Source organism: Notolepis coatsorum (assembly GCF_963971535.1).
Source record: "Notolepis coatsorum genome assembly, chromosome: 19".
Lineage (NCBI taxonomy): Eukaryota > Metazoa > Chordata > Actinopteri > Aulopiformes > Paralepididae > Notolepis > Notolepis coatsorum.
Window position 1 is genome coordinate 79039236 of NC_140183.1, and position 15562 is coordinate 79054797.

Below are 15562 nucleotides of genomic sequence, written 5' to 3' on the forward strand. Positions count from 1 at the left end.
GTAGATACAAAAAAAAAACTCCTCAAACTTTCCAAAGACCAGAGATGGGACGAGCGCTCGCAAACACACACACACAGACACACACACATTTATGCTTATATCAGACTTAATGATTTTAGAATATTTCAGCTAATGAAGTTAAATCAACTATCCAGTTCGTTTTTATAATGTAACGTTTGGCTACTTGAGAGCGAGAGAGACGGAGACAGACTCCGTTATGAGCCATTCAGTCTGAGGAGCGCGCTCTGGACTTAATCTATGCACACTGCTGCCAGTCAGGCTTGTATGCCTGATTCAGATACAATTTAACACAAACTGTTCCAAAGATATTAATGTTTCACACCGCCAACAAAGTACCCTACTGAGTCCGTTGTCTCGGAATGGAAATGAGCTGTAATATCTGCGCATCTCCCTCGGGAGTATTTAACCACAGCCCTCCGAGCCTCCGAGGCAAATGTAGTTATTTTCAGTGCGTCGGAATACATACTGTCGGGCAATCTAACAACAATTAACACATTTACAAGTATTTTTGCACTATAAGCCGCACCTATGTGGACGTACTCAGGAGAGATGCGGGAACAGAAAGCACCGGCGAGCTAGCCAGATGCATGGAGGATCGGGATGACTGGAAGCACCGATGGAGGGCCCGTCCGAGGACGGCCTAGATAGATAGAATATAAGCCGCAGCAGCTAAATTGAATGATGTGTACATGTATAAGCCGCACTGGACTATAAGCCGCAGGTGTTTTAATGTTTAATTACGGTCTTCCCACCAGCATTGGGACACAATACTGTTGGACAAATAACAAGAATTAACTCATTTACAAGTTGTATTAAGTTTAGCAAATAAGGGAACAGATAAATAACATTTCAATGTAGTCAAAAAAGCAATATTTAGATTTTTACATTTTCGGGTTTGGTCACGTCGAGTCACACATAAGCCGCACCGTTATATAAGCCGCAGGGTTGAAAAATGGGGGAAAAAGGCGCGGCTTATAGTCCGAAAATTATGGTACATTTAGCAAATAAGGAAACAGAGGACATTTCAAAGCACTAGAAATTGAGAATATCTCATTTTTGACCTATTTCTGAATGGTGCAACGTTTACGGCGATTCTGAAGAATCCTCCCTTGCGAGATATGGCGGCCTAGACCGTGCCGGGTCACATATGATTACCCATCTTAACAAACTGTTGTCTATTAGAAATGTAACTTTTTAACCAGCTCAATGCTAAGCCTCTCATCCCATATCTTTCCATTTTATACATGAATATATTATGGTCAATAATCATGTTTTTTTTTGCACAGGTATTACAATTTTGGGAGGACACCAGTTCAATGTCTCTAATCTCTGTGTGTGTGTATATATATATATATATATATATATATATTTAGCTTGTATGGTCGTGAAATTGGTATTACATTTAGCTCTTAACCCATTCTCCGCCAATACCGTGTTAAGATGTGTTTCTCCGCCATGCGTTGTCTGCCAATAACGCCGTAAGGTGTTTTTGATATCAATATTTCATATTTTCGTCATGGTATTCATATTTCACCCACGGAGTCTTGGCTGATGCTGTAGGACTCCGCACAACTCTGCAACGCTTCAATACTGCCACCTGGTATCGGCGAGTTGCCAAACCGGAAGTGCCCGTTGCAGCTCGGTCCGTCTCCTAATTTCGTCCGGCCACTCGTTTATCGTCCCGGGGCTCAATACAGACACCGTGGATATGGATCTTTCCCATAACTCAATAATCTACATGATTTGGACGTGTATTAGTAATATACAAACCAGAAATGGATCGCATCGATCAACATCACATAATTAGGATCTGTTTGCTCCACTCATCGCCCAACGCTACGAGGAGACTGACGTGAGTTTCAGCGTTTTTCTTTATCATTTTCGATACAAACTGCTCTGATCAATATATCACCCATACTACATAAATCATTTAACGTCGGTCATTGAATTATAAACGACCCCCCCCCTCCGTGTTCACCCGCAGATGATCAGTCATGAGGTTTAGGACCATGTACAGTTGAAATCTTTTATATAGCATGGATCGGTATCAAACTGCATTTGATAATCTAATATATGCATTTAGTGATGCACGATATATCGGCCGCCGATATGGCCGTTTTTTTACACATCGGTATCGGTCCGATATCAAGATAGGGCCGATATTAAAAAAAAAAAAAAAAAAAAAAAAAAAAAAAAATTAGTATTTTTTTTTTTTTTTTTATTATCTTTTTTTTCTTCTTTTTACATGTTTTGGCCTTAAATAGTTTCAAAATATCAGTCATTTCTGAAAATAAGTTGCAAAAGTAAAAAATATTTTGCATTTTGGAAAATAGCTCTTTATTTGATTATCATAAAAAAGTGTTTTCTATACAGAGATATCGACATCGGTAAATATCGGTATCGGCCAGAACAGCAATATTAATATCGGTTATCGGTATCGGCCACAATTTTCACATCGGTGCATCACTATATGCATTTATGCCTATATCTCACGTTCTATGAAATACTGCAGAAAACGATAAAAACATATTTATACTCTAGACGGTATTTTAGTATGAATGTGAATGAAAAAGTAAAACGTTCCTACATCCTGAATGATAGATAATTGATGTTGAATGGGCCATAGTAATGTCAATTTAGCAATACAATTAAAAAAAGTTATAGCCCTGCAAAGAAGGTGAACATCTCCATAGACAAATAGCGCTGGCAGAGGATGGTTTAGGATGGTCAAAGTGGTGGCAGAGAATGGGTTAAGTGGTAGTGTGTTATCAGCATGGATAAGAAAAGTATAAGGATAAGACATGGATTGAAAAGTATCTGCCTGATTTGTACAAGTTATGGCTTATTTTGAAGGTATGAACCTGCATTTTTTGTATGTATAAAATAAAAAATTGAGGACTCAGAGTATGTGCTGGGTCACAATCACAAAATAGCTGTGACCTCAGAGGGTTAAAAAGTCTTACATTTTACTTGTTAAAACCTGCAGATTGAAATTCACACGTTTCATGGTATACAACCATACCAGGGGCGTAGGAGTAGAGTCTATTGGGACCTGTGTGCACACAGTCCTTAACCCTGTGATTAATTCCTAGGCCATCATCGCGGTTCCCACAGCATCGGAGAAAGAAGCGAAAGGAGATGGACGATGGCTTACCGGAGAGCAACCAGCATAAGCAAAGTAAACCCCGCTGTCTGACGTTTCTTGAAAATTATGCAAAAAGAATGCGATTGTATGTTTCTCCACTTATAAGTGCTGTAAGTGGTGGTATTTTGTAAAAATAAGTAGTCTACATGTTTTTTTTAATCTTTTCCCCCCTCCTTTTTTTAGATTTTTCTCCCATCCCACTGTTAGTCGTTATGCCAACTCCCAACCCCCTTCCTGGTTGTTGCGCACCCCCCCCCCCCCCTACTGTTGGTCCGGGAGGCCGGAGACTGTCACATGCTTTCCTCCGACACAGCGCAGATTCTCACCGGGAGAGTGTAACGTGTGGAAGGTCACACTACCTTTCTCCAGATCCTACCCTCGCTGTGCAGGCGCCCCGACCGAACTGTAGGGGTCGCTGTCCACAACGCCCAGGACCCACCCACGGCTTCCCTCCCCCTAACTCAGCCAAACGAGTTAGTATAGCGATCAGCCCAAGCCAAGGGAATGCTGATTCTCCGGGAGTCGAGACCGCAGCCTCTTGCATTGGTGACGAGCACAATCTCCGCTACGCCACCTGACCGCCAAGAAGTCTACATGTTAATTAAAATAATAGCTCTACATTCTTACAGGCATTACTGATAAAGGGTGTTTGGTCGGTAACATGGGTCTCCCAGTCCCTCCACTACATTTTCTGGTATCCCATTCTCACTTTATCCAATCAAGAGAGAGAACTCCACACTGTAAAAAAAATATATATATATATATATATTTTACACAAAATTAAGAAATAAAACCTAGTTTTAAGCAAATGTGCTTGAAATAAGTAAACTAATCTACCAGTGCAGTAAGCAAATTTGGCTTGGCAATATAGTCAAAATATCTAGGGTTCTCTCTCCTGATTGGATGAAGTGAGAACGAAATACCAGAATATTTCTGTTCCGTTTAATGCAGAGTGGAGAGACTGGGAGACCCATGTTACTGACCAAATGCCCTATATTTGGTCAGAATGTAAGAGCTATTTAACACTTATTTATACAAAGAAATATCACTTACAGCACCTTTTTTTAATGGCTGTTTAGCTCTATTTCCATCCACTCTCCTGTCTTCTCATTGCTTTCCCTACTACCCTCTTCTTCTCGTTGTCAGACGCCTACGTCATTAAGTTGTTTGATCGCAGCGTGGATCTGGCTCAGTTCAGCAACACTACCCCCCTGTACCCCATCTGCCGTGCCTGGATGAGGAACAACCCTTCGGTTAGAGAGCGAGCTGCATCCCCGAGCCCCCCTCACAGCACGGGGGAGGAAGAGGTGAGGTCTTACCGGTGATAGTGATGCTGAATAATCATTCATTAAAGTCTGCCTTTTTAGAGGCTCTGCCCCCCACCCCCCCCCCCTTTTTTTTATATAAAAAATCCACTGGAGAACAAGGACAATATATAAAAAAAAAAAGGAAGGGTCATCACGTCGGAATACCAGTGTTCTACACTGTAAAAACTGGGATTGGGGTTAATTCATATTTATTAAATAATTATTAGTAACTTATACATAATAAAAAAAGACTTTGGGCAATTTGAAATCTAATTGAGCTGAATTAAATGAATTTGAACCATTTATGAATTGCATTTTACAGTTTTGGTTGAATAAAATTAGCTGATGGTTCAAAAATGACCAGATGACGCTCAGTTTTTACAGTGTATGCTCTGCTTGGTGCCAGTTCTATTGAAGCATGTATTAAAACTCAAAATATACTAGCTATCTCAGGAAATATACATCAACCAATATATCAAACGTTAGTTGTTAACAATGCAACAAATTGCAAATTATTCTGACATCCAATGTAATAACCTGTTTAAATTAGATGGCTGATCCCTTTCAACTCAATGTCGGCCAAACTTAAAGTTTCCACACTTGCACACACAAGATACAAGATACTTTAACGATGGTTGGTGGTAATTGTTTGCGGTACAGATTGTTAAGCACAACATGAAACATCAAACGCCCCCCCTCCCACCTCCCAATCCCCACAATAAATACATATATACATAAATACATACAGGACAGTCACGGTAACAGTGTCAGTGACGGATGCTTGCCCGTCTGTGCAAAGGGGCGCGGGCCAGGGTGTTCAGTGTTCGGACTGCTGTGGGGAAAAAACTGTTTGTGAAGCATGTGTGTCTGGTTAGAATGGACCTGTAGCGACCTGAGGGCATGTGCTGGAATAAGTGGTGTGCTGGGTGAGAGGGATCGTTGATTATTTTACCAGAGCGGGTGACTGTGCGTGAGGTGTAGATGGAGTCCAGAGAGGGGAGGGGACAGCCAATTATTTTGGAGGCTGTCTTGGTGATGCGTTGGAGTTTGTGTTTGGTGTGTTTAATCAGTGGAACCGTACCAGACTGTGATGGATGAGGTGAGGATGCTTTGAATTATGGCAGTGTAGAATTGGACCAGCAGGCGTTGGTGGACTCTGTACTTCCTCAGTTGCCTGAGGAAGTACAGGCGCTGCTGGGCCTTTTTGATGATGGCAGTGAATGATTCAGTTAGGGTTATGGGTTGGTCTGAGATGGTTATTGGGAGTTATTGGGAGACAGTTGGTGCTGATCTTGCAAAGCGTAGCCAGCCAGGCTTATATGCCTGTGAATGGTAAACATTCAGATGTATCTAAGGGCAGTCAGAGAAGGGCACGGGATCAGACATCCTTGCTAGTGCACACGCTTAGCAGGGCTCTACAGTGCAACTATTTCACTCGCATTTGCCCCTAAAAATAGATTTGTACAAACCGGAAAATGTTTCTAGAGAAGCTATGACATCTAGCTATTCAGCCCTGCGTTTAACAGCTCTGTGACAACTTATCTCACGAGTCACGCTGAACAACAACGCCATCATCAAATTTGCTGATGACACAGTAGTGGTGGGCCTGATCTCTGCCAACGACGAAAGGGCCTACCTGGAAGAGGTAGAGAACCTGTCACAGTGGTGTCAGGAGAACTGCCTCTCCCTGAACGTCAGCAAAACAAAAGAGATGATTGTGGACTTCAGGAGGTCGGGGGTCAAGGACTACAGCCCCCTCAGCATCGACGGGGCACCGGTTGAGAGAGTGAACAGTTTCAAGTACCTCGGAGCCCACATATCCGAGGACTTGACATGGACCACACACATTGACAGTGTTGTGAAGAAGGCACGACAACGCCTCTACTTCCTCAGGCGCCTAAGGAAGTTCCAAGTCAGTCAGAAGATCCTTAGGAACTTCTACTCATGTACAATAGAGAGCATCCTGACCGGCAACATCACCTCCTGGTTTGGGAATAGCACTGCACAAGACCGTAGCAGACTACAAAGAGTGACGCGTTCAGCCGAACGCACAATTGGAGGGGGGCTTCCCACCCTCCAGAACATTTACAACAAGCGGTGCAAGGGGAAGGCTAAGAGAATTATTAAGGACTCGAGCCACCCGAACAACTGCCTCTTTGAACTGCTGCGGTCAGGCAAGCGATACCGGAGTCTTAAGGCGAGCACAGAAAGACTCAGAAGAAGCTTCTATCCCCAGGCCATCAGGCTGCTAAACGAACAATAAACACTATGCAACAACCATCAAATGCACACAGCACACACCCACACGCACACACTCACTCAAACAAACAACACACTGCAGCACCCACTCTCCACACTTTAGATCACACAAACACACTTTACACTTTATATTTATTGATAAAGGATTTGCACTACAACTCGTACACCTACTGTGAATTGTACCTAAATTGCACCTCGTCCCATTTCTGCCTTGCACTATATAGTATTGTATATTAGTACACTGCACAGTATTGTATATTGTATGGTAACTACGTCTATTCTGCATCGAACATTGTACATATGTCTAAACTGAACACTGTGACCTCATTTTTTTACTTCTAAATTTACTATGTTATTTTATTTCATACTTATCTTGTCTTGCACAGTCTCTGGAGCGTAACAGTAAGAAGCATTTTGTATAAAAGTATTCTGTACTTCTGTATGACAAATATTAAAGAAACTTGAAACTTGAAACTTCTATGTGTAAGGAAAACTCCCAGAGCAACAGGTCCAATGGTCTAAAATGCTTTGCATCCTCGTCGCGGTAAACATGTTCTCTCTGTGTGTGTGTAAGGAAAACACTGCGAGCAGCGGGTCCAATGGTTTAGTTTTATAAAGCAATTATTGGTCAGCTCCCTTTTTTTACCTCAGTCCATACCTCACCATCAAATCAAACTCATTTTACAGCTTATGATCACAGGACTGTTTATATGCCTCAGTACCCAGAACCTGCACAGAGTTTGGGAAAAGGGCCTTCATGTTCTCTGCTCCCTCTGCCTGGAATGTACTTCAAAAAACGTTGAACCAGGCCCTCACTACCATCTGATTTTAAAGTTCAAATTGCGGGCATTTTAAAGAATGAGATGGGAGAATGCCGATGCTTCACTGCATAATGTGGTGTTATATTTTATATTTATTAACTTGACCTTCTCTCCCCAGCAACCTCCTGCAAAGCCTCACCTTCCCTCCTCTTTCTACCTTTTTTACCCTACCCTCCAATCTCCCCCCAATCCCATTCAGTCTTTTTTGCTGCAGCTCAAATGTACCCCCTTGCCCCACTTTGCCTTTTATGTGTTTATGTCTTGTATGTTTGTCTTTGTTTTGCTGCCATTTTGACCAGGGCCCTATTCCCCGTACCTGGTTCAACTAAGTCGATCAAAAGTCCCATTATCCAGATTCAATTAACCCGATGTTTGAATCCGGGATGTTCCTGTTCCTCGAAGGTGGATTCAGTCTCGTTCATTTGAACCAGACTTGAGACTCAGGATAATTGCGCACAGCCGCCTCAGCTGAAAAGACAGCAGGTGTCGATCGCAGAAATCCTGATCTTCTAACGGCATTGATTGATTGATTTAAAACTTTATTAACAGATTGCAGAATGGGTACAATGCAGTACGGCTCAATAGCCTCGCCGACAAGTTAAATGCATAATCTATAGGCTAATTTTAAGTCCCTCATTACCCCAATCAATCAGATTATATTTCTTTAAACGTGCCTGCTGGCAGTAGGCTTATGGAATGAATAATCAAATGAGATCTTGCTAGCGAAAATAATTAGTTCAACTCTTTCAGAATAAGGATAAAAACAAGCCCAAATAGTATATCTAATTGATACGAATTATATTATGAGGATATCTGTACTGTATGTGCTTAGGTATTATGTACTCTATAAATACATGGTTTCCAAAGAGAGGCTTGGAGGGAGGCTTGCAGTTACACTATTAATCAGGTTTTAATCTGTTTCGGACCTAATCCATACATGCATTGAATTGATTACCCTTTGGTTTATACCAGTGACACCTCATGTTCATCATCAGATAACAGTGCTTGAAAAGATAAATGCATTTTCTTTCATTCATCAAAAACATCAAAGGCTCATTCAATTTATCAAGTCACGACACGTCATCAAATCCATCAAACAGCGCATCTCTTCATATATTTTAATCCCAGTTACAATATCACAATAACTTGTGACACTGTCACAGTGACAGTGATACAATTAAATACTCCACAGATTCAGATTCCTCATAATTCATATCCACAATCCGCGCATAGACGCTTCAGCTTGAATGAAACGCATCCGGGTGCTCCGTTAAGCAAATACACAGCGAAGAATATTAAACTAATCAGAGCCAAACACCCGATAGGTTTCATTCATTAAAATATCCCTGCGGGATTCACATTTGCAATGATCCTTTTAGTCCGTTATTAAAATAACTGTCGCGAGCGCCGTATCCGTATAAATATGACGTGCATTATATAGGACAAAGTAAATTCATAGGCTGAATATGATTTATTATCAGCATTTTAGGTAGACCTATTATTTTACATTTCAAACGAAGCACAAAAACATAATTCAGAATGGCATAATGGGATCTAGACTGTGAGAAATATTTCAGGAAGCGAGCTGGCATTTCTTTGCAGGGGCATGGCCATGTTTCATCCAGCTAACTGAACTTAACCCTGCCCTCGACCAGGTTCAAACTTTCTGATCTGTTACCATGGCGATTTAGAAAATCCGACGTCGAGGAATGGAAATGTCTGGCTTAAGTCAAGCTATGCTGAAAATTATCCGGCTAACTCAGTTAGCCAGGTACGGGGAATAGGGCCCAGGTCTTGTTCGAAAAAGAGATCATTGATCTCAAATAAAGGTTAAATAAATAATTACATATAGCAACATGGTCTAACATGCTTTGCATCCTCTCTGATTCCTGAACCTATTTAATTCAAAAGGAAGATATTGATGGACATTGGCTATAGTATATAGCTCAGCAGCTGTAACAGAATAATTACATGTTTGATTATTTACGTTTCAACAGCGTCAAAATATTAATTTAAATTATAATTAATTAAAGAATTGTATAAAGATCTTTCCATGTCTGTCATCTAATAATATATTCCATTACCTTTCCTATTGGTATCGAAGTCATGATGTTGGTATCATGAGTGACAACACTACAACATACAAAAGCAGCTGGACAACCGATATCCTTTGCGTCTAGTAGGCAGGGGTGTAAAAAGTACCCAGAAATTATACTTAAGTGAAAGTGGGTACCATCTCAAAAAAGTAAAAGTCAGAGTATCTGACTAAAACACACTTGAGTAAAAGTAAAAAAGTGTCTACTTTTAAATGTACTAAAAAGTAAAAGTGTAAACTTTTTTTCTGACTGTCTATTCTTCTGATAGCAGGTGTTTAATCAAAGAACCCCACTTTCTAGTCTTGCACAAGGACCAATCAGCATGGGTATGGGCGGGTTCATTTTCCTTTGATGGGGATTTGATTGGCTGTTTTTAAATAAAGTGCGGCAGCAGGATTAATAACGTTAACGTTAGTTCGGCCAGAGAAACAAATATACTAATTAAAATAGTTGGACCTGCTAGATTTGTACTTTGTAGGTCTGCATTTTAAATGTAAGGAAGGAGTAAAAAGTATATATTTTTCTCTGAAATGTAATTGAGTATGTGTACAAACCTAATAATACTAGAGTAAAGTACAAATTTGCACTGTGCTCCTAAATTTCTCTTTATTTTTTAGGAGCACCTGTGCACCCAGGGAAAAAGGTTAGCATAGAGCCCTGCTTAGGAGCATGTATCCCCATTGCATGTGGGACGCCACAGTAAAAAATACTTGGAATATTGGAGTATAAGTCCCAAGATGGTGGAAAAGAAAATTGGTCAATTTGGGGTATTGAATCTCTTCAATACAATGAAATACACTTAACTCAGTGTTTGTGATATTCTGGCACCAATTGTAGTATTCTTCTCCCTCAAATCTGGATTTAGCCATCTGTTTTCAGGACTATTTGTTTGCTGCCCGAGCTCGCTTAAAATACTTAAATAAAGTTCTTATCAACCACAAGAAAAATGTATGTAATGTACGTTGTTATAGCCATATGTAATATATTTATGTTGTATCGGCGAAAGTCCAAAAAACGGTGCAATGTTTTTTTTTTTATATCTTTTTATTGGGTTTATCTTTTTCTGGAGGGGAAACCCTTGCGAGCACAGGGAGAGCATGCAAACTCCACACAGAGGCCTGGGAGATACCCCACATGGGTACCTGGCAACCCGGCTCCCAAGCGGGAATCGAACCCAGGACCTCCTCGCTGTGAGATGACGGTGTTGACCATGTTGCAATTTCCTCTCTGGGAGTATTTCTATTTAAATGTATTTTTATATATAACTACCTGACAATTGTATTCCTTCTCTGTTTCGGTCCGTTTGTTTTGCCAGGTTCTAGATGTGCTGAACGGTAAGGGACAGACTGTGTACCGGCTTCCCCCTCCCACCTCCTGTCCACTCGGCCCCTCGGGAGAGCCCGTCAACCTGAGGATCCCACAGACCGAGAAGCCCACCGTAAACAAGGTTCAACTTCAACTTCAAATTACTTTATTTTCCTTTCGGAACTTCATTTGTGCAGTGGTTAAAAGACAAACATACAGTCACAATACATAGACACTCCCCACTATACAAAAACACCAGCTTCGATGGAGGTTGGCACGAAGCGACCTAAGCCACTTTTGTTCAGTGTTGAAGCTCTGTATCGACGGCCTAAGGCAGGGGTCGGCAACCTGCGGCTCTTTAGCCAATCACCTGCGGCTCCCTAGCCAAAAAAAAATAATAATCATATTTTTTTGAGATCGATGTCATACTGTGACACTGAAATGAAAAAATATTTCATCAACAAAAATATTTCATCAACTAAAATATACAGTACGTCACACCCCGTGCCTCTCCCTGCCGCCTGCAAGTGGCTAATCTTGAGTTTCCGATTTCTCGATTCCGATTCTTTGAGGTGCATGTCAAAACGGGTCACAGCTTATTTCGCAGGAGATTATTATTTTTTTTGGTAAATCTTAAAATTTGTTCATACTATTCACATTGTCAGTTGACTTGATACAGTTTAATTTGGTTGCTGTACTGTAACTACTAACTAGGGTATTAATTAACAAAGTAAAAAGAAATATTTGTTTTAATCTTTTTTTTTACGAATCAAAATTAAGAATTGAAATGTAAATATGTTACTTCCGGTTCCAGAACCAGAAGTTAGGAACCGGTTCCTATTAGAACCGGTTCTCTGTGCCCAACCCTAGTTATAACGGGTAAAAACGGCAATAAAAAGTAAAATTTGTTCTTTTTGTTGCTTTATAATTCCATTAATGCAACAAACTGTGTGCTATAAATAGGCGTTTTATGCTAAATGTGGGTTATGCTTGGGGATATATAAAACGTTATACACTGTTATCTTCATTTTAAGGGTAAATAGGTTGTGCGGCTCCCTGAGCATTTTATTTTGTGGGAGGGGGGAAAAGTGGCTCTTTTGATAGTAAAGGTTGCTGACCCCTGGCCTAAGGGAATTAGTTTGTAATGGGTGTGTGTGTGTGTTGTCCTCAACTATTTGAGAGGCCTTCTTAACTGTCCGTTTCTTGTGGATGCTGCTGAGTGGCTCCTGGTCCTTCCCAATGATCTTGACGCTGATCTTAACACTGTAGGTGCCGGGAAACGCCTAAACACGTCATTCCCGGCCATGCTCAAGTTGCCGAAGACGCCTTACAGCGTCTTTAATATCAATATTTCAAAAATCTGGGATCGGATTCATATGTCCCCTCCGCTGGCCTGAGATCCACCAGGAGGACCCACTGAGCTCTCTGGCGGTTCAGGAGCGCCATCTGGTGGCCGATCGGCGCAATCGCTTAACAGGAAGTGCCGTAGAGGTTGTGCTGGACGGCCGTATTACTTCCGGGCACTCGCTAATAGGTCCCGGGACTCGATCTCGACACACTACATAGCGATCGATTGCCAATAACTCGATAAACAACATGATTTGGACGTATATACCATTATACAAGCTGGAGATGGACCGGGTAAATCTACATCCCATAATGATAAAATTTCTACTCTACAATGATCGCCCAACGGCGCGCGGAGACTGGGGTGAGTTTTAGCGTGTAAAGTTACCGTCTTCGATACTAACTGCTATTATCAACATTTGACCCACATTAGATGATGGTTATAACGCTGCCCACGGAATTATAAACGCCCCCTAGCCCATCCGGTCAACATCAGATGACGTGTAGTAACTTCTAGAAGTACGTCTAGTTGGAATTTTTTATATCGCGCTGATTGCCATAAAACTGTATTGCATCATCAATATAATGTATTTGGGGCTATAGATCACGTTCTGGAGAAGGCTGCAGAAAGAGATGAAAACATACTTATACATTAGACCATACTTTACTATGAATATGTGAATGAAAAAGTTTAACGTTGCTACACAATGAACAATATATATAGGACTTTGAATGGGCCCTAATAATGGCAATGTAGCAATAGAATTTAAAAAGTTATAGCCCTGCAAAGAAGGGGACTTTCTCTATAGACAAATAGAGCCGGCAACCTACGGTTGATAATGAATTTAACCCATGGCAGCCAAAGTGTTAACGTCCCTGTCGAGAGGTTTCCGGTTGATGGCACACATCACTCCAAACCATGATGTGATGTTAAAGGACATTATTGATTCCACTAGGGCTGTCTTAAATACTTCGAAGCTTCGTTCGATGGCACAAGCTTCGAACATTAAAAAAAAAATCGAAGTTTTAAAAAAAAGGAAAAAAAATTCAAACCTTTTTGTTTTCAAATTTTTTATTTTATTTTTATTTTTACTTCAGTGTGTGTGTGTGTGCATGGGGCCATTGGGTGGGGCCGGGGGACAAATACACTGGAGGAAAGTAACCCAGCTCAGCACTGCCCAAATTATATCATCACTATTGCCTGTTTGAAGGATATCATCCTCAAACACATATACACCACCTACACGCCTATTCTCAGTCCTTGCCCCACAATGGTGGAATGAACTACCCACCCCAGTTAGGACAGCCGAATCCCATCCAATCTTTCGCCGTCGACTAAAGACGCACTTCTTCAACCATTATCTGAAATAAAATTTAAAAAATAAAATAAAAAAAATCGAACCCTAACTAACCTTACTGTCATGCACTTGTCCTAATAAACTAACCTACACTGTAACACACAACACTTTGATGAATATTGTTACTCAGCTGATAGAGTTGTATCCTTCCTGATGACCTGTCGTACAGAACTTGTAAGTCGCTTTGGATAAAAGCGTCAGCTAAATGACTAAATGTAAATGTGAATGTATATGCCTTGTAGAATTCCACACATAAGAAAGAAAGATACTGGGATGAATAAACAAAATAGGAAATAAAATGTAGAAATGCATGCAATACATAAATAAATATGAATCTCCATATATGAAATAGAACATTTAGATAAGGTGCTACTGAGATGTTTTGGAGAGTTCTTTGTTTTTTTGTGGAAGTAGCCCTTCTTAAAAATGCATGAACATTCACTGATAATTGGTCTTTAGTGGAGTCTACAAGATCTACATTGCCGGACCATGTAGAATCCGGACCTTGTAGACTGACATAATTCTGTGCATAGTTTAGTCTACACAGGCCATATTTCAAATAATCAAAATCTTACTTCATTCATCTTAAACATTCTTGATTTGGGGGATTGGTAGTTCCCATGAAATCTGAAGTTGTTCAAACGACAACAGCGATCCACCTTGAATTAAATCACACTGTGTTGGCTGCGTCACAGTCACGAAAGGGGCTACTTAATTCATTAATCCAATCCACTTTATTTATAGAGCACATTTAAAAACAACAACGTTTACCAATTCGAAGCTTCGAATTAAAATCGAAGCTCGGCCCCGAAGCTTCGATTGCCCAAAAAAAATTCGAAGGTCAGCCCTAGATTCCACAAAGGAGTTGTAGAAAGCCTGCAGCATTGATGGTCGGACTTGAAGCTTCCTCATCTTCCTGAGGAAGAACAGTCGCTGTTGGCACTTAGAGTGGATATTCTCTGCGTTGGTCTTGAAGGTGAGCTTGTGGTCGATGGTGGTGCCAAGGTATTTGTACTCCTCAACGCGCTTTATTGCCTGGCCATTTATCTCCAGAGCCGGGGGAGTTGTGGGGTCACGCCTGAAGTCCACCAGCAGTTCCTTTGTTTTGCTGGGGTTTAGGTCCAGGAAGTTGTTCTTACACCACTTTGCCACTCTCACTCTATTTGTGAGGAAGGATAGAATGAGCAGTATGAGGTGGGGGTTGACATTTATCTGGAGGAGTTTCTGTCCCATCAGATGAGGTTGCACGGTGTTGAATGCACTTGAGAAGTCCACGAATACCATCCTGATAAAGGACTTGGGCTTCTCCAGCTGTGTGTAGGTGTGATGCAGCAGGGTTATCATTGCATCATCCACACCTCTCTGCTGCTTGTATGCAAACTGGAGTGGGTCTGTGTGCCCACTAACCTCCCTCTGTAGCTGAGGTAGAATGAGCCTTTCAAAGCTCTTCATCACCAGAGATGTTAAAGCTACAGGGCAGTAGTCATTATTGCAGGTGGGGTTACTTTTCTTAGGGACTGGGCAAATGATGGAGGACTTCCATGTGATTGGTATGGAGTGTTCAGACAAGGATCGGTTAAAGAGGTTACAGAAGACCTCAGCCAGCTGCTCATGACAGACCTTCAGCAAGCGCCCACTGATGTTGTCAGGACCTGGGGCCTTATAATAATTAGGGATGCACAATATTGATTTTTTGATACCGATAACTTTATGCTCCTCAAGCCGATAACCGATATCGATAACCGATATTTATTGTATTCAATTTTTTTTTAATGTATATATATATTTTTTTCAACATGAAACAAAACATCACAATACAATAATAATAATGCATAAAAAGACTTCCCAGGACAATAACTTAACACCAACTTAAATGTATATTCCTGTAGTTTTTACCTAACCA

The 15562-nt window shown here is 41.0% G+C and overlaps 1 protein-coding gene across 1 annotated transcript in view; it reads left to right on the plus strand.

The window, feature by feature from the left end:
* Positions 1 to 15562, plus strand: part of lin37 (lin-37 DREAM MuvB core complex component) — a 68354-nt gene that overhangs the window by 34451 nt on the left and 18341 nt on the right. Inside the window, exons 6-8 of the mRNA XM_084337038.1 lie at positions 3114 to 3199; positions 4313 to 4473; positions 10965 to 11096. Coding sequence (XP_084193164.1) covers positions 3114 to 3199; positions 4313 to 4473; positions 10965 to 11096 — 379 coding nt within the window. The remainder of the gene's footprint in view (positions 1 to 3113; positions 3200 to 4312; positions 4474 to 10964; positions 11097 to 15562) is intronic.